Source organism: Syngnathus scovelli, chromosome 8 (assembly GCF_024217435.2).
Source record: "Syngnathus scovelli strain Florida chromosome 8, RoL_Ssco_1.2, whole genome shotgun sequence".
Taxonomy (NCBI): domain Eukaryota; kingdom Metazoa; phylum Chordata; class Actinopteri; order Syngnathiformes; family Syngnathidae; genus Syngnathus; species Syngnathus scovelli.
Genome location: NC_090854.1, coordinates 8,180,715 through 8,198,857, shown reverse-complemented (window position 1 = coordinate 8,198,857; position 18,143 = coordinate 8,180,715). Strand labels below are relative to the sequence as shown.

The 18,143-nt window shown below is 42.7% G+C and overlaps 2 protein-coding genes across 5 annotated transcripts; both read left to right on the top strand.

Moving 5' to 3' along the window:
* The first annotated feature begins 1,210 nt into the window (after nt 1-1,210).
* Nucleotides 1,211-13,179, top strand: LOC125973568 (RNA-binding motif, single-stranded-interacting protein 1). 3 transcript variants are annotated; one of them, XM_049727909.2, is made up of 14 exons: nt 1,213-1,395; nt 3,685-3,750; nt 6,587-6,774; nt 7,473-7,531; nt 8,176-8,267; nt 8,747-8,904; nt 8,977-9,056; nt 9,308-9,423; nt 9,733-9,782; nt 9,861-9,948; nt 10,486-10,536; nt 10,923-11,033; nt 11,120-11,200; nt 11,275-13,179. In XM_049727909.2, the coding sequence occupies exons 3-14, from the start codon at nt 6,614-6,616 to the stop codon at nt 11,344-11,346; spliced, it is 1,119 nt and encodes a 372-aa protein (XP_049583866.1). In that variant the 5' UTR covers nt 1,213-1,395; nt 3,685-3,750; nt 6,587-6,613; the 3' UTR covers nt 11,347-13,179. The 3 variants fall into 3 exon arrangements, with proteins under 3 accessions (XP_049583865.1, XP_049583866.1, XP_049583864.1); XM_049727908.2 differs by lacking the exon at nt 3,685-3,750 and having other exon boundaries at nt 1,211-1,395; XM_049727907.2 differs by lacking the exons at nt 1,213-1,395; nt 3,685-3,750 and adding an exon at nt 4,015-4,304.
* An 823-nt stretch (nt 13,180-14,002) lies between these two features.
* cd302 (CD302 molecule) lies at nt 14,003-17,022 on the top strand. 2 transcript variants are annotated; one of them, XM_049727922.2, is made up of 6 exons: nt 14,003-14,182; nt 14,674-14,799; nt 14,918-15,028; nt 15,264-15,446; nt 15,872-15,889; nt 15,984-17,022. In XM_049727922.2, the coding sequence occupies exons 1-6, from the start codon at nt 14,089-14,091 to the stop codon at nt 16,184-16,186; spliced, it is 735 nt and encodes a 244-aa protein (XP_049583879.1). In that variant the 5' UTR covers nt 14,003-14,088; the 3' UTR covers nt 16,187-17,022. The 2 variants fall into 2 exon arrangements, with proteins under 2 accessions (XP_049583879.1, XP_049583878.1); XM_049727921.2 differs by having other exon boundaries at nt 14,005-14,182; nt 15,869-15,889.
* Nucleotides 17,023-18,143: the final 1,121 nt, after the last annotated feature.

Genomic DNA, 18,143 nt, shown 5'->3' with positions numbered 1-18,143 from the left:
GGGATGTGGCTGTTTTCAGAATGAAGTCATCACTTCAGTAAAGGCTCAGTTGATGAAGGTAAGCGTCAGACGACACATGTGACATAAGATTGATTGTCCTGTACGTCATACCAAATAAAACAAGTCATTCAACTTGAGTGAATATTTGACAATGAACCAAAGTGAAGAAGTGAAAGAGCATTTGAGGATATGAGGAAAGTCCAATCAATGGCCTGTGGCAATCTCCATTTACACAAGAGACTTGTAGTCTGCTTCACTCATTTGTTTTGAGCAATTATTATTATTTTGTTTTCAAATCAGTACTGGCTGATCATTTTCCATTTCAACATGAAACAAACCATGCAGTCTTGCAGCCAATTACAAACAATGGCGCTACAGTTTCATTTGCGCTCGACTTCTCTCAAGCATCTAAAAGTCAAAATTTACTCATGGTGAATAAAGAGTCGACACACACAAATACAAGTATTTATCAATATTTTACTGCCTTCGAGTCAAACTCTAACATCTAAATCCAAATTCCCCATGGCTCATAAATCTACGAACCATATAAAATTGTTTGGGGGAAAAATATCCCACACAAAATGGTCCAACTCGCCTCACACAATGAGACCGTGACCAAGCGTCACCTTAATCGAGGTCAACTCAGCCAGCAAAATAAATACAAGCATAACGGTTAACAGTTGATAACTTGAAAATGTTTCCCGGCACAATGAGAGCAATTGGTGCTACGCTTTATGTCAGTGAGGCCCAAAAGAACACAATGACTCTCATTCTTGGGACATTTGAAATGAATGCAATGAGGGCAGAGCGCCAAAGTGAAACCTTTCCTGCCGATGTCAAGTATTTCCTCTCATTCACTGGGCGGGATTCAGAAAATGGAGGTGAAATGCCGCACCGTGACATGATGTCAATTCCAAAATATGTCAAAACGCAAAAATGAAGTCAAAGACCAAGACGGAAAGTTGGTTGAAATATTACTGAGTTTTTTTGTTTGTCAAAGCACAAGATCGGGAATGGCATGAGATGCAGCGAGTCCTGAAAAGAACCCACAATTATTTCCCTCGGAAATCCCCGGCGAGCATCAAAGTGAAAATGGGTTTGTGATACTACGAATTTGATTGATGTTGCAATCTCTGCATTTCCAACAATCGTCTCTTACACCATAAGGGTGAGCCGGGCGAGCACACAATTGCATCAAGTTCTTGTCGTCATGAAATAGCTTCCTATTTGGTTTGCTGGGCTAAACTTTCAAGATGTGGAAGAGATTTCTGTAGAAGGCCTTAGGTGTGAAAAAAAGCTGTGATAGTTTGACTCGCAGTTTTTTTCGAGCAAGGAGCTCGTGACCCGAACTAAAGGAGCAGGACTGTTGAGTTTCACACCATGCCGTCTATTCAGGTGAGCGTTTATGGACTTGTTCATAAGCTAGTCTGCTTTACTCATCGTCAGATAAAATTTTCCATGCCTGACCACTTGTGGTTACCTTTATTCCTTTTTAAGCTCTTTTATTGGATCACAGATTGTAAATTGCAATACGAGTCACACGTTCCGGGTGGAATAAAGGCTTAAGGAACATTTCCTAATTACCTCTTCCCTGCCCCCTCGCACAAAGGATAGTGCCGACTCAGACCTTTCCCTCTTTTCTCCCATGCTGACCCTTAGTGACTTTTGTTGGCCTGCTAAACACATCTATATGCTCTACTGGTGACCTTTAGGTTAATTTAAAAAGGAGCCATCATAAATCACACAATGGTACAATGTTATCTTTACATACGAGTGCCCAAACTTCTGATTTTTTGTTTTGGTTTTCTGTTACACAAATACTACAGTCAGAGAGTAATTAATCACACATGACTAAACTCATTTATTTATTTACATTATTTTTATATACAATACAGTGTTATATTTCTTTATAAAAAAAAATGTAATGTTTTTTTTGGGGGGGGGGGTTGTCTCGTATTAATGGCGGTTCAATTACTCTCTTAATGGGGAAGTGTGGATACATTTAGTTATAAAAAGACAGGGCATTTTGTTGATCAGGGACTTATTTAATTCAAATACAATTCATTTTAAAATTCAGTCAACAAATCTGATCACGTTTTATTACATAGGCGGTATTAGATAATTACCGTATTTGCCGGTGTATTGGTCGACCTTTTTCGATCCAAAATCGACCGAAAAAAATCGACCTCGACTTATACACCGAGTCATAAAATTTAACTTCGTATTCATCGCTTCAAATGTGATGGTAACCAAGGCCGTTTCTCATGCATCTCATTGTGCGTTGCACTTAGAAAATTTGAACCGTGCGGCGTGCGCGAGTGCGCGGCCCGCTGGAAGTCCAATGAGGCGCCGCGATCTCCTGCGCGGTGCTTATAAAGTGCCGATCCGCTCGGCTTGGAGCTATTTCCGACCTCCCGTTGGTGCCGGGTGGCGTGCGCGAGCTCGCCGGCCGCGATCTCCTGCGCGGTGCTTATAAAGTGCCGATCCGCTCGGCTTGGAGCTATTTCCGACCTCCCGTTGGTGCCGGGCGGCGTGCGCGAGCTCGCCGGCCGCGATCTCCTGCGCGGTGCTTATAAAGTGCCGATCCGCTCGGCTTGGAGCTATTTCCGACTTCCCGTTGGTGCCGGGCGGCGTGCGCGAGCTCGCCGGCCGCGATCTCCTGCGCGGTGCTTATAAAGTGCCGATCCGCTCGGCTTGGAGCTATTTCCGACCTCCCGTTGGTGCCGGGCGGCGTGCGCGAGCTCGCCGGCCGCGATCTCCTGCGCGGTGCTTATAAAGTGCCGATCCGCTCGGCTTGGAGCTATTTCCGACCTCCCGTTGGTGCCGGGCGGCGTGCGCGAGCTCGCCGGCCGCGATCTCCTGCGCGGTGCTTATAAAGTGCCGATCCGCTCGGCTTGGAGCTATTTCCGACCTCCCGTTGGTGCCGGGCGGCGTGCGCGAGCTCGCCGGCCGCGATCTCCTGCGCGGTGCATATAAAGTGCCGATCCGCTCGGCTTGGAGCTATTTCCGACCTCCCGTTGGTGCCGGGCGGCGTGCGCGAGCTCGCCGGCCGCGATCTCCTCCGCGGTGCTTATAAAGTGCCGATCCGCTCGGCTTGGAGCTATTTCCGGCCTCCCATTGGTGCCGGGCGGCGTGCGCGAGCTCGCCGGCCGCGATCTCCTCCGCGGTGCTTATAAACAGCCGCATGCGCACGGCCTCCCGGAATTTGAACACATTTCGTCAATAAATTTCGCATATTGAATTTTGTTAATATGTTTAATATAATGCAACAATTGAGCTCGACTTATACAAAGGATATATCATAAAATCGTAAATTTCCGTCGAATTTTAGGGGGTCGACTTATACACCGAGTCGACCTGTACACCGGCAAATACGGTAATTGTTTACTCTTGGGTGACATAAACAAATGGTGACACGGATAAGAGCATGTCAGCAATGTGTCATATTTCTGCGATGATTTTGTAACGTTGACGATTGTGACGGTGTGCATTTATGACCTAATCTTATTCAAAAGCACGGAAAAGGACGACGTCACTGCTTGTTGTCATTCACCATGACCATCAGCGTCGTAATGCTCCGTCATCGGCTCTATGTGTGACCAAATTAGAATACCTCGAGCAGTGGGTAATCCCAGTCGTCACTATTAATAAATGTCCATGTTTTTTTTCTCCTTTGTTGAATAGTACGAGTTATTCAAATGGTGCGAGGCAAACAGAACCATGAGGACAAGCCACACCGTGGAATGTTAAGTATGTATGCATCATGTAACACTCCAAACAACAACATAGGTGGATGCCACGCGGAATGGAGTCTTCTTAGTAAAGCAGGTCAAAATAAATTACTTAAAACGCGACGATATTCAACGTCAAATATTAAGGTTTTTATTTAATTTGTCTGAACAAGCCGGCTAATTTCGAAACGTGTCCATAATATTCTTTATTAAAGAACATTGGGACTTGACCACCCCTACGCACCGGCGAAATGGTTTGGTCCAACATTTTAGCCTCACTCCAGCTTCCCGCTGACTGCGAGTCATGAAGCCCGTCAAACATACAAGGCAGGGCCGCGCTCGAAGTTGGGACGGGGGCGTCTGTTGCCGGAGTATCGACGATATCGAGGCTGCGTGACCACAGATATGCTCACAATACCATTTTTAAGCGCGTCGTCAGCCGAGTGAGCGGGATTTAGTTATTCGAGACGAGGGACTTAGTTATTCAAGTAAAAGGCAACTCTCCCTTTGATCAGACTGAGGATGATTTTTTCTAATACTGGAAACCCACTAAGGACTCAGTTTCGCAAACAGGTAACTAGCACGCTTTCGATCTTTTCCACCCTTACTATTACTAACCCGCCCGTCTAGTATTTACTGCTTTAATAAACGCGAAACCAAGCAAACTCTCCCATCAAGTCGATGTTTATTCGTGTGAAACTAGAGTGTTGCGTTCAGGGTCCGGTGAAAGATTCATTTGCAATGTAAAAAGGAAAGAGTGATAAGGATTCTTATGCTATTTTGTAAGGGGAAAAAAAGTGTGGTGTTAAGGCGTCTGTGTGTGATTCAGAGGTCTCTTAGGAATACCGTGAATACCGGCTGCCTGTATCATGGTTAGAAAAAAAAAAAAAAACTTGGACTTGCCTTATGTTTCTCCTAAGCAACACCAAACGGCACTAGAGGAAAATTAAACTTTTCCAGCAAGAAGCCCTTCAAAATAAATTCAATAATCTCTGTTTGGACTGGATTTGAGGAGGAGGGGGGAAATCCCTGCAAGATGATGAATAGAGCGTTGATGCGTAGTTGCATGTATTGATTTGATTTCTCTGAATGTCGCCGAGCCAAAAGAAGGCTTCTGGAGAGGAAAAAAAAAAAAGCATATTTGCTCATGTTCGCGCTGTTATCCTGTGGCAGGAGCTGAATGGGCGAGGCCTGTTACTGGAAGCCCTGCGTATTATACAGTATGACAGGCTCAGCCGGTCTGTTGCTGACTGATAAGATGTCGTCCGCTCCCCATTCTCCTCACAGTCCCTCTAGTCGAGTGAATTGATCGGTGAATGAACCCAAAAACTGACCCTCCGTCTCGCAGGAGAAGGAAATTTTCAGTTTCACGCTGAACTGAAGTCAACTCTACTAGCTGTTGGCTATTCTATTGCTATACTGTAGATTATACAAACGCTTTAAATGCTAGTTTGTGTTTTCCGATAACATTGCACATATGACGCAATTTACATACTCCATAGGGTTTGTTACCTTATTTACTTTTAAACTTGTTATTATTGACTTATTACTACTTTCTTAATTAAAAGTCAAGTATTGTTTGGGTGGAATATCCAAAGCTGTAATTTGCACAGAAATAAAATAAAATAAATGAATTTGAACCATCACATGAGACGCATTGTATCGCTGTAATCTTGTAAACCCACAAAACTCAGCAAACAAAGGATTTATTCTGGATGTGCGTGTTTTTCTCTCTCCAGCAATTAGCATTAGGTATTTGTTTTTAAGCAATTCAAAAGAAATATCAACTCTGCATGTCTTGGTGTCTTCCTTTGGACGTTCGGCAACATTTGTTTGGAAAGAAGGCCCGGAGAATAAACTTTAGTGCTTTTTTTTTTTTTATGTTATTATTGCAACTGCTGTATTTAGCCCAGCCTTTGCATTTTTTCCACTTTCATTACTATGTAGTGTAATTAATGAGTTTCTACATTTCAGTAGAATATAGTAGGGGGGCCACAGGAAATGGTCTTATTTGACCTAGTTTGTAGAAAAAAATAATTTATCTTTGCGCTGTTTTGGAGTGTAACACTTTGCACAGGTGTGTTGCCATGTTTACATATAGCTTTGAGACCGTGGACCTTTTAAAAAAATGTATTTTTGGGTTCTATTTGACCAGTCTGTAACTTCTGACTTCTTTAAATAACTTAGCAAAACTGTGAAATTAACCACAGTTATGCTAAGGGGGAGGGATGGGGGAATAGTCATGAGACGGTCATTAAAAGCAGGTCTCACTGATAGCTTTTTGTTTTGATTTGGCGACTACCACTATCACCTAGTGTCTTCATGTGACAACAGTAGTAGCATTATTTCCCAGCATCGCAGTGACTCACTGGAGTAATCACCTCCGCTTCATTTTTTCCCCTCACAGGAAATCCTTTCATGAGAGCATTTTGGCCCGCTCCGTTGAATTGTTCAATTAATTCCGAAATAGTTAGCGAACGGAAGGGAGGTGACAATGTCACCAACAGCAACATGAGGCAAAAAAGGCAAACTTGGTTTGACTGTTTATAAAAGACAAGAGAAGTTCGGGAGTCCAGACTCGGGTTGCTTGGTCATGTCGGTGTTTCATGCTTCAGATTCCATTAACTTCCTCTCATCTTGAGATCCTCCAAAGAGAAGGAAGGTGGTTGTGTGTGTGTGTGTGGGGGGGGAATAATCACTGCCAAATCCCTGGAGGAGCAAAAGCTCTCTCCAGACCAGAAAAAGTCACTCTGGAATTTGTTTCAACACTGAAGAGTTTTTATTCGACACCAAATTGCCATTGATTAACAAATGACTGAATTATTCAAACAAGTATTTTTTTTTCTTTTTTCCAGTCACCAGTTAGCCTCCTGTCTCATCCCATGGCTCCACCCAGCCCAAGTAACAACAGCAGCACCACCAACAACAGCAACAGCAGCAGTAGCAGCACTGCAGGCTGGGATCAACTCAGCAAGACCAACCTCTACATCCGAGGCTTGTCCCCATCCATGACGGACCATGACCTGGTTAAACTCTGTCAGCCGTGAGTAGCGCACTTCCTCTCGTCGTTATCCGCCATTGATCTGCCATTGATCGGCTCGTTCGTACACACAGTAGTGCTGCGGATGGTTTTTAGGAGGACCCGGCAGAAAATTCATCAACAGAGTTGCAGAGCGAGTTCTCACGCTCTTGCGTGAATGCTTAAACGTGACGTAAAAGGCGATACCGTGCCCTAGTTATCAACCTCCGGCTAATTGTTTCTTTTATTTGCTCGGTTTAGAAGTGAGTATCAACTTGGATTACGGTATTCGTTTAATCTCAAGGGAAAAGAAGATGAGGCTCGAGGAATTTTACGGACTTGGATATCTTCTCACCGTTGACACTCGTTTACATTGCGTTGAAATTAGGCCTCCAAATTTGGATGAACACTGGATAGCTGCCAATTTAAGCGCTTTTTTTTTGGTGGTGTCTAAATTGCAGCGACGCAGTCTAATGGGATCGGTTATTTATAAAAGTATAGATCAAAATGAAAATGTGGGCGGCTTGGCTACACTCTGACTCGCATTTTTATTATTTTACGTCCTGCGACTGCTGCACTCGCTCGTAATAACGTTTCATGCCAATGTGTTGATGTCACCGTTGCCGAACGCTCCCCCCCGCCCTTTTTTTCTTTTCTTTACATGTTGTACAACTGGCTCGCTCTCTTGGGCAACATACCTCGTCTTTCTGCTTCTCCCTCAGCTATGGCAAAATCGTCTCAACAAAGGCCATCCTGGACAAGACGACCAACACATGCAAAGGTGTGTGTGGCCTTGTTTCTCCCAACAAGGACGGCACTTCAGTGTTCCTTGCAGCTTTAGAGTAACGTTCATAGTTAAAAAAAATATATACATATAATGGGTTTGTTGGCACAGCAGAGTCCGTTGAGTGCCACGTTATTGATCCCATCCAGTGTGACTGCCCATTTCAGTTTCGTCAATCTACGAGTACCGTTACACACATGATAAATCAATACAAAGTTGAATTTTTTTTAAGCTAATTGTGGCTAAAATTTGGGCCAAAATTCCAATCCATCAATAATAGCGATTAAAACTAAGCAAATGACTCAAAAGCCAAATTGACAGCGTACTCTTGAGCCTTTTTTTCAGCTTCAATCACATATTCACCTTTATTTAGTTTGAGCAGGCTAAAAATAGCTTGAGTCGAAGCCAGAGACTACGGGTTCACCCTGTTTGTACAAAGAGCTGACCTCAGCCGGTAACATCGCTGTGGTATCTGCATCCTCAGCGCTTTTTTCACACTCTTCTTCTCCACATTCAAGGCATATATTCAAAGACTAATGCAAATGTAACGGCTACTTGTAAGCAAGGCTTTTGTTTTGTCAAGAATGAAAAGACACGCTGCACGCTAACATTGCCCTTACTTGTCCTACTTGTCTCCTCAGGTTATGGCTTTGTGGATTTTGATAGTCCCACTGCAGCTCAGAAAGCTGTGGCTGCCCTAAAGTGCAGTGGGGTTCAAGCTCAGATGGCAAAGGTACCTGCCTGATCAACCTTTTTCCGTGCATTGCCTGCTCCACTGGTTTCTACAAATGGAAGGGGGAATGCATAGTGCAGACAACAAAATGATGCTCCTACGTACTTTTTTCCTCATCGTTATGGAGTTTACAGACAGTCACGATGCTCCTCCTACACACGGTGACCTCTCCTTCTTTCCGCCTCGCCAAACCGGTTATGGCGTTCTCAACCAGTTCGTTCTGCTTTCTATTTGCTTTAGCTTGCTTCGCGTTTTTTTTCCCCTCATCACCTCGCTGTGAATATTAATTTGGAGAGCCCGCTCCCCAGGGTCTTGTCGTCGTCGCTCGCATTTCTGCTGATGCTAACTATTAGAAGAAAAATGAGCTGATGCGAGCATGCAAGCGACTCAAACTTCGCGGTGGCCATTTTGTGCCGAAAGCTCAGCAAAGAGACAGTTGAAATAAGCGCAAGTGGTAATTCTCCCATTTGGCCCTTCAGCAACAAGAACAAGACCCAACCAACTTGTATATCTCCAACCTGCCACTGTCGATGGACGAGCAGGAGCTGGAGAACATGCTGAAACGCTTTGGCCAGGTCATATCAACACGCATCTTGAGGGACTCGAGCGGAGCCAGCAGAGGAGTGGGCTTCGCCAGGTAGGCCACTTTGTCTTTTACATCATCCGTCTTAATTGTGCATATTGGCTCACTTACGTTTTCTAAATCTAGGATGGAGTCGACCGAAAAATGCAACGCCGTCATTTCTCAATTCAACGGCAAATTCATCAAGATGCCCGCCGGTGTACCGGGTAAAGACTATTCTATGGATGCTAATACGGCGCTCAGCCAACTGTTTGCTCCTTCCAGCCGGGGATCATATACATTTGGCCCAAGAGGCTCCGCTCCCAGCCTAATCTTTTTAATTGGATTATACGACAGAAATAGTCATGCCTCTTTTCAGACGGCTGGTTGGGGGGTGTCAGCTCTCCAAATTGGAAGCTTGTGTAGTCTGACTGCTGTTTGGTGAAGCCTGCTTTCCAATCTTCTGTCCTCAACCCAGCACCTGCTGAACCTTTGCTCTGCAAGTTTGCCGACGGTGGGCAGAAAAAGCGACAAAGCCAAAACAAGTTCGTGCACAATGGTCGAGGTTGGCTCAGAGATGGAAACGCCAGACTGGTAAAAATGTGATCAAGCCATGATATGGCTGCTTTAAGGTCACACAACTTCTGCACTGTTTATCTGTAGTGGCATGATCGTCTCAACCCGTGCAAAATGTAAAATCAGGACACCACAGTAGTTCTCATCAGCTAACTCTCATAAACACGAGTCAAGAGTGTCATGTGGATAACAACAGAGATCATAAAAGGCCAAAAATTGGATCCACGCCACTGAGCTAATGCTAACATTGGGCCTCAACTCAGAAAACCTCACAAATGTTTACTTACAATTATGCATTTTTTGCCAAACTTGTTCTTTCCCCTCCAGGCTGGTATGACACTCACGTACGATCCTAGCGCAGCCGCAATGCAAAACGAGTAAGTTGGACTTTCGAGCCCGTTTGCGTCTAGCTCACTTCATGTAGACGACACATGGTTCTGATTTTGTGTGCATAGATTCTTCCCACCGGCGTACAGCATTTCAAACAGGATGATTGCCCACATGCCCTTGTCCACGTACATGTCTCCGGTTTCAGCATATCAGGTTTGGATTCTTGAATCACTTCATACAACTACTGTACATAAGAGCCAAAACATGCCGGTGTGTATTCTACACTATGCTGACCAGTGTTGCTGCACCGTTTGTGTTTAAATATCCGTTGCTTAAAGGGTTACAATTCCCACAACATTGCTGCTAGTTTTGTTAGCCTATTTATGGGAATTCACATTATGTGGTAGCATTAAGCTAAGCGTTGCTCTCTGGTTAAATACTATTTAACTCTCCTAAGTACATTTTAACTCAAGACATCAAATAAGCAGTGACAATATGTATCTTGAAAAATGTCAGGTCACTGAGGCTCCACTGTTTTCAGGCAATGTGCACAATTTATCAAATTAGATTATTATGGTCATTTGCAGTGGTCTACTGTCAAATTTCGTTCAATGAAGTGGTGATCATGCGTAGACATTTTAAAAGTGGATCCAGTCCAGTCATAACTTTTGCACGTCATTAAAACCACATTCCCGTCTGTCCACGGCTCGTCAAGAAAAGAATGACTTGATTCTTTGTGTGACGTGACAGGTGCAGAACCCGTCGTGGATGCCTCATCAGCCCTACATCATGCAGCACCCTGTGAGCAAACCGACTTTTTTTTTTTTTCTTTGTCTAAAAATGCTTCTTTTAGGGCTTTAGCAGAAATGAAACTACACACAGTACAATTATTATTATTATTATTAAGTGCCAGGATGGACATAACAGGTGTGTTAAGATTCAAATTTTAAAGATGGATATGAAATGGTTTTGCTTTGTTCTAAAAAAAAAAAGCCAGCAAGCATGCAACCTGACCGCACCATGTGACCATTCCCCGCTCTGGTCATGACGTAAAACATGAATAAATAACAAGCGTTTGTTGACACTATCGCATTGCATTCCCTTGAGCAGCTAAAAATTCCCATTCACTCTTTTGAGTTGTTTTTTTTTGACACATCTGCATCCACTCCCTTTGCGTTTGCTTCCAGGGTGCAGTCATATCGCCCTCTATGGAGCCATCACTGTCATTGCAGCCTACGTCCCTGATGACTCCCTTGGCACAGCAAATGAGTCATATGTCTTTGGGCAATGCAGGAGCGGTGAGACAATACTCGAATAATGTGCAAGATTATCAGAAAGGCATTCTATTTCAAATCCAAACAATGTTATTTTGTGTGCTGTTCAGTTCTTGGGTGCCACCCCTCCCATGCCCGGTGCTTACATCCCTCAGTACACGCACATGCAGCCAGCAGCTGTTCCCGCAGAAGTAAGTGTATCGCCGTCCAAAAGCGAACCTTTTTTTTGGGCAAAATAGTTAATCTCGCCGGTGCTGTCTTTTAGGAAAACGGAGTGGCGCCTCACGTGGACACACCCGGCAGCGCTTCGTCGTACGCCTACCAACAAGCCAAGTAGTGCGGACAATTGGCCAGAGCAATCATACAAAAACGCTACGGATCCTTCACTGCTTTGCACTGGTTTTGCAATGTCGTGAAGCCATTTTTACAAGAGTTCAAAAACCCCAGTTTTAAAAAGTTTTTTTTTTATTTTTGTACAAGAAAAGGTTTATTTTTTACCAAAGATTGCCAGCAAATACAAGACAACAAAACTGCCTGGTGATCTTTTTTTGTTGTCTTTTTCAGTTTGATGGTTTTTTTTTTGCTTGCTGTGCGAGTGTTGCCATGGCCAACCAAGTGTTTTGCGTTTGTTTTTTTTCTCCCACCGTGCTATCGGATGACGACACAGTTTGCCTTAACAGTTTTACTACAGTGATTGTTTAGATTGACACCCAAAAAAAACTAAACAAAAAAATGGAAGTGAAGGGCTGTTGCTTTGTAAATGAGCTACGTCGTGTTTTTGCAAATATGATGTTAGCCTGTTCATTTTGATGTGATATTTATTTTGAAAGCAATACTTTAACGTGGTCTTGGAAAGATCATGTTTTGGATTTGGTTTAAACTAGCTGACGTTAAGTTGGACCGGCAAGGATTTTTTTTTTTTATGGTAACTTTGGGTTGCCATTTACATGATTGTGTGTCTTTTTCATTTTTATTTAACAAGCCAAGAGGAACACGTGGATTTAGATTTGTGCACACACAACAAAGCCTCAACATTGGACTTGGTGAGCGCTAACAGGAGAAATGCATTGTACCTCAGTTTTTAATCGGAAACGTACAGTCAGCACTTTATCACCAAAGATGAGGAGTTTGTATACTGAGGAAACAGAATCTTTGTCTTTTACCGGAAAGGGGGTGACTCTCCGATTAAGCTTGCAGTAATGGACTGTGCCTTTCAACATTTACACTCAGTTTGCTTTTAATCTAACAAGTGCCACAGACTAAAAAATGTAATATTAGTTAATGAGGATATAGTGTAAAAAAAAAAGTGGTTTGATCTGACAGCACTACAAGTGGTGCGTTCTTTTGTTTTTTTAAAAATAACATTCTTGATCAAGGTGCCCTTCTGCTATTCCAACAAGTGGTCAGTCAGACCAGATATCTACCTCAGTTTTTCCGTGTTCCTCAGTTCTAAACCGGGTTAGCAAGTCCAGCCCACTTCCCAGACCAAATGCTAAGCTCAGGAGCTGGTCACAGTGTAGTTTGCTTTTTTTTTTTTTTTTTTTTTTTTTTAAAAGGGTTTTTCTTCCAAACATCTTTGTACATTGTGTCTCCATTTTCAGGAAGGGTTCAACCGCAAGCTTCTTACTTTGGTAAACAACTGCTACTTTCATCTCAGTGGTTCCAAGGACAATAGGTTTGGTCACCCCGTCATGGGTGGAGACAAACTCACAAGCGGCAGTTGTTGGGTGTCAAGTGAAACAGGCTATGCTCGAGGTTTCTGCATCACGCTCGAGACTCAGAACCGAGACTGTTTTGTGAGTTTTTGCTGCTAGTGGCATCTGAACCAAGTGCCATAGTATCGGGGGCGCAAAATGCAGAAATGCATCAAAAGAAAAACTGCTCATATAAGCAGCCATCATGTTGAACAGTCATTAGGTTGTATGAAAACAAAGTTCTAATTTATAAAGATTTGTTTTGTACAGAGAGATTGAGGAAGAGGTTTATGATAGTTTTTTTTTTTTTGTACCACACACTTGCCTGTGGTGATTTGGTTGTACCGTTAAAAGGCGGATGTCTGTTTGGTCGTGTTTGTTAAGGCCAAATTTGTTTCCCTCTAGATTTTGGCCTCAGGTTTATTCTTTTTACTTTGATTTTTTTAAATAAAGAAAACTGAGATTTTTTTAAAAAATGTGTATTCTGGTGGAGTTTGTGAATAAGAAATGTATTAAGTTATTTAATCACTGACCAAATTGTGAAATAGTTTATTAAAAGCATTTTAATCAAGCGCTTTTGGGGTATTTTAACAATTTAGCGGACACCTTTTTTTCATCTCATTCATTGTGGTCCAATCAATAAGATAGAGAACACACCTGTACCCACAAATCAGCAACAATAGCGGCTTAAAACTTACTGAAACATTTTCCTTTTTAGATATTGACAAAAGCAACAACACAATATGAGATGAAACTGACTAAACCAAGCATCTGTAGCTATACATTAATATTGTCGTCCTTTTAATTAGTAACTTTCACGTCAGCAAGCCAAGATATTTTTTCCCACGTAAAAAATCCAACAAAACATTCTTAAACTCGCCCAATAAAGATGCAGGTGAAGATTCTTGGCCGAATTCCACAGTACATTCCAGAGAGGAAACATCCATGCATGTTGTCCAACGTGTTGTTAGTTTTTGCAGTTTTGGTAAAATGCAGGCTCATTCGAATCAGCCGGTAGATGACGTCCACGTCGTTTACTTCCAGGTCATAGATGAACTAAATAAAGTCATAACCTTCTTTCCTATCCTCTCGTTGTGCTTTGAACGCGTCATTTGACATTCGACTTTTGATAGCGTTGCTAGGGTATTTAAGGTTCTTGTTTTACCGTCATTAGGCGGACCTGGTAAATTACTGGGTATTTAAATAAAATCCAAAGACATTGAAAGTACAATATTATATTATGTCACAACCAAACCCTCCAAATGTTTCTGGGTTCTTCTCTGGCAGGCATGTTTGGGACGAACTAGTGGGCGGGGCTAACTCGCTTCGTAAACAGCAGAATACACGTCGGGGGGTTTTGCAGATTCTTGTGGCTCGTTGCTGTCATGGAGTTACCGCAGAAAAGTGGTCGTCCTTCTTTGTCCCTGTCGTGCTGCTTGTGTGTGTTTCTTCTCCAGCTGCAGGCTGCTTGGATGGGGGGTAAGGACCACGGCAAACTTAGCCCTACTCGCTTTAGTTATAACGCAACATGCGCACACAACACTGTCTCGATACGTTTGTTTTATTATAGGGCCTCTTTTTCCTTCCGCTAACTTGCAAGTCTCTTGCATTGTTTCTTCGGGAAGTGAAACATTTTAAAAGTCTCTCAAACGTCGATACTGTTGTTTACGCCGCAATAAAGTTGTGCAGCCAGCGTTGCGTGGATATCAGATTGCACAATTTTCTTTTAACTGTCTGTTTCTTTTAATCCCCTTAACCCTTTCTTACAGCGTTATAAAAGCGTTACGACTACTTTGTTTGCGTGGAGTGATAACTGCAACTTTAGGATTACTGTCAGCACAGATCCTGCAAGTAATTCATTTCAATTTATGTCAAAAAATGAAGTGAGGACTAATCAGGGAACTCCCACCCAAAATGTACTTTCAAAAGAATTGACACTGTCTTCAGTTTTTCCTCGCAATCCTCCACAGACTGTCCTGCCGATGGACGTACCTGGGTTCCCTTTCAAGACAGATGCTACCACTTTGTCCACGGAGATGAGGACAAACTCAAAGTGTATAATTTTGAGGCAGCCAAAAGCCTCTGCCCAAAATCTGGTATGTCAAAAAAATTGCATTCACCAATATAAAACAATAATGACATTTCTGATCTTACAGGTGTTCTAATGGTGTGTCCAGTCAATATGTCTTCCAATTTTATTGTTCCCTTTTATAGAGCTGCTGTCCATCCAGAGTGCTGAGGAGAATGACTTTGTGGTTAAATATAGTCCCGAGGTGTGGAAAGGCAAAGTCAATCTGTGGCTTGGGATGTATTATGATACAAACAGTAAGTGTCATGTGACCAAAGACTTACTGCCAAAATCAACTCGTTTTTTGGGTTAATACTCAACAAACCTGGCCCACCCAGCTCACTGCACATCCTGCCTGACACAGCTTCAGGATATCCTTTTTTTTGCATAATGGAGTCACAAAATGGGGATTTTTTGTCTAAAGTATTTAGGAAGTGAAAGATGCGCATCAGTGATTTTGTTTGTTTTTGCTGACTAACTCACTCTTACTAGGTGAGGGCATGATGTGGCTTGATGAGGAGCCGGTCAAGTTTACCAACTGGGAACCGGGCTCGTCCCCGTCGGACTTTGTGCCCATGGAAACGTGCGTGGCTTTGCACAGCGACACGGGCAAGTGGGAACGCGTCAGCTGCTTGGATGATATAGAAAACGGCATCGTCTGTGAGACGGCTCAGAGTACGTGTGGCTTTTCCTTTGTACGAGATGATGGGCCATCTCTGAAGTTATTATATTTACTATGACTATTAACTTTGGTTTGTTGAAGAATTTAATCTAAATTGTTCCTGATTTTGAGAATGGTTTTGTCTAACAGCGTTGTCAAACGTTTGTGGTTGAGAACACATTCACTGTTCTATTTCTATAAAACGGTTGTTGCTAATATTGTCCACTAGAGGTCGCCATTGCAAGCACTTACATTGTTTTTTCATTTCAAATAATGTATTATAATGACAAGGCTACTGCAGAAGGGTTAAATCGTGAAGTGAAAAACTGAAAAGCATTACTGTACGCATCATGACCCCCAGGGATCCATACTGCATCATCTTAAAATCAAATGGACTTTTTTCCGCTCAGTTATTCATGTTGTCTTTGTTTTTCAGAAGCAGTGGATGCCAAACAAAGTACGTTCCCTCCACACATGCACACATACTCTTGTAAGCCAAATTGTAGTGCGTGAGAACTTGCCTGAATCGTTCGTGGCTTGTCCTCCATCAGAAGGCAACGCCGTGCTGTCCGTGTTGGTCATCTTCAGCGTCTTTGTCATCATGGCCGTCTCCGCCGTGCTTTGGTTCCTGTACCAGAGGCAACACCTGGGCTCCTCCATCATCACAGCGTTCGAGTACCACCCGCCGTTCAGAGCGCCCGACGCTGACCGCTCCTGCCTGGTGGACGCGGAGGAGTTTGATGGCGGAGCGTAGGAGGTCGTGCCCCTCCGTCCAAACGCAGCGTGTTTAGGCTGCTGGCAAAATATTTTGACTCGCAATCTAAGATGTCGCCGTAGCTACACTAATGATCGTTCGTATACAGAACCCTCGAGTGGCATTCGATTATTCATCAGGGATCTAAACTTCGGGCCAGATCATTTTCAATGTTATGAATTTAGAATGCAATATCTCGGGCAATTCAGTATTACATACATACTTAGGAGTCTTGTCACATTTTCAGTAACCATTCTAGGCATTTGGTTTTTTGCACGAGGGCTCTCAGTACCCCGCCCATGAAATATGACACCCTTTGTTACTGCCTTTATAAGCTAGTTTTTTTTCCCCACCTGTGAAAAACATGAGTGTCTTTTAATTTCAGCATAGAAGTTGTTGTGACCGCTTTATAAAATGACGCCAGTGAATGATAAAGGCCATTTTGTATCGTTATGTTGAGTCCGAAAAGTTTGGAAACATTCCCTTTATTTTCCTACTTCTAACCGAGCCAAACTGTTACAATATGCTTCGCCTGACCCAACAGATGCTTATTTTTGCACCATCATCAAAGAGTCGTCCAGCCATCCTGTTTGTGCTCTTGAATCAGATGATCAAAAGTGAATTTTGTGCAATGGTTGGCTCTTGATTTGAAGTCTGTTTTTTTCTTCACCACTTGACTATAAAATGGAATCCATTGCTGGTAGAAAAGTGCTGTGTCATCATTTCAGAGTTATGACTGTGCTTCCATATGATGCTTTTCTGCAATGTTTTAACATGCATCTAGCACAATCTGAGCACTAGCTGTTCATCCTAATTAAACAAAATGATTACAAGGACTTATTTGTCCATTTTTTTTGGGGGGGGGGGCATGACAGTCTGGTGACTTGTTGAGAGGCAAATGTTTTGGTTAAAGTTTTAAAGGAGGCTTTTTAACTAGTGCCATTGTTTTAAAATAGGATGTTTGGCAAAAAAAATGGCAAATTCCCCCATGCGTCCACAAGAGAGCGGTGTTGTGTTGTAATATTTTGTCCGTCAACATATTCCTGAATATATATGTTGATGAGTACAAAATCCTGGGTGGCAATAATGTGTCTTATTCATAATTGTTCCTTCTCCATTGCATTATGTTTGCAAACTTTTTGTTTGTTCGTTTTGTTCTTCAACAGCTTACTTGCAGTTTATGAGACGAGTCGCATATAAATGTGTTGATGCTTGCTGTGTGTCTTTCCAACAAAACAATGTCTTATTTAGCCACAGGAGCAAGGAATACTTCTGAACGCTTTTAAATAACACAACAGGTAGGACACACAAAAAAAGGAAGAAAACCACATCTTCCCTTCGAGCCTCTCATACTAAAATGCAAAGCTTTGATATCATATTTTCCAAGCTAGCACGACGGAAAATGCTTGTGAATCCTGAAGCGGCTTTACTGTCCATTTGCCATCAGTCAGACTCAAAAGAATATTCCACTTGTTCATGTCATTGTGGTTCTTTTTTTTCACATGATAAATGTATTCTCAATCTTTTCTGTCTGAAGGAGCTGAGCTGGACTGCGTGCCAAGGTCAATACGCTCTCATTATGACAACTGTTTATACTCTATTATGCTCATATTACCGCAATGTAATGGTTAGCTTCACATTTTCCAAGAATGCTTTAATGGTTATTGTTAGCTTTGTGTGATGGCAAAACCAAAAATGGCAATTGGTTGGCACCCAAAGTCACCTTGCTTCAGCTTTCATGTGATCCGAATGAGGGTGACAGTAAATAGATGGAGGAACTCGATAGTACAGGTGTACCTAATATTGCGGCCTAAGATTGAAGTGCCCATGGAGACGATGACGTGAGCTTTTCTGCGTCATCTGTGTCTGTTCAAGTGATTTAAAAAAATAAAAAATAAAGTCTGAGGTTGACTTCTGGCACTCCGAGTCCATGACTCAGACTTGTAGACTTAAAGAC

What these genes read in the sequence shown, in the direction of transcription:
- LOC125973568 (XM_049727907.2), top strand. Translation starts at nt 4,254, where the DNA reads ATGATTTTTTCTAATACTGGAAACCCACTAAGGACTCAGTTTCGCAAA. An exon ending in CTGGTTAAACTCTGTCAGCC is followed by an intron (nt 6,775 to 7,472) that starts GTGAGTAGCGCA and finishes CTTCTCCCTCAG; the next exon opens with CTATGGCAAAATCGTCTCAA. An exon ending in CTCCGGTTTCAGCATATCAG is followed by an intron (nt 9,949 to 10,485) that starts GTTTGGATTCTT and finishes GTGACGTGACAG; the next exon opens with GTGCAGAACCCGTCGTGGAT.
- cd302 (XM_049727921.2), top strand. Translation starts at nt 14,089, where the DNA reads ATGGAGTTACCGCAGAAAAGTGGTCGTCCTTCTTTGTCCCTGTCGTGC. An exon ending in GATGTATTATGATACAAACA is followed by an intron (nt 15,029 to 15,263) that starts GTAAGTGTCATG and finishes CACTCTTACTAG; the next exon opens with GTGAGGGCATGATGTGGCTT. An exon ending in AGCAGTGGATGCCAAACAAA is followed by an intron (nt 15,890 to 15,983) that starts GTACGTTCCCTC and finishes GTCCTCCATCAG; the next exon opens with AAGGCAACGCCGTGCTGTCC.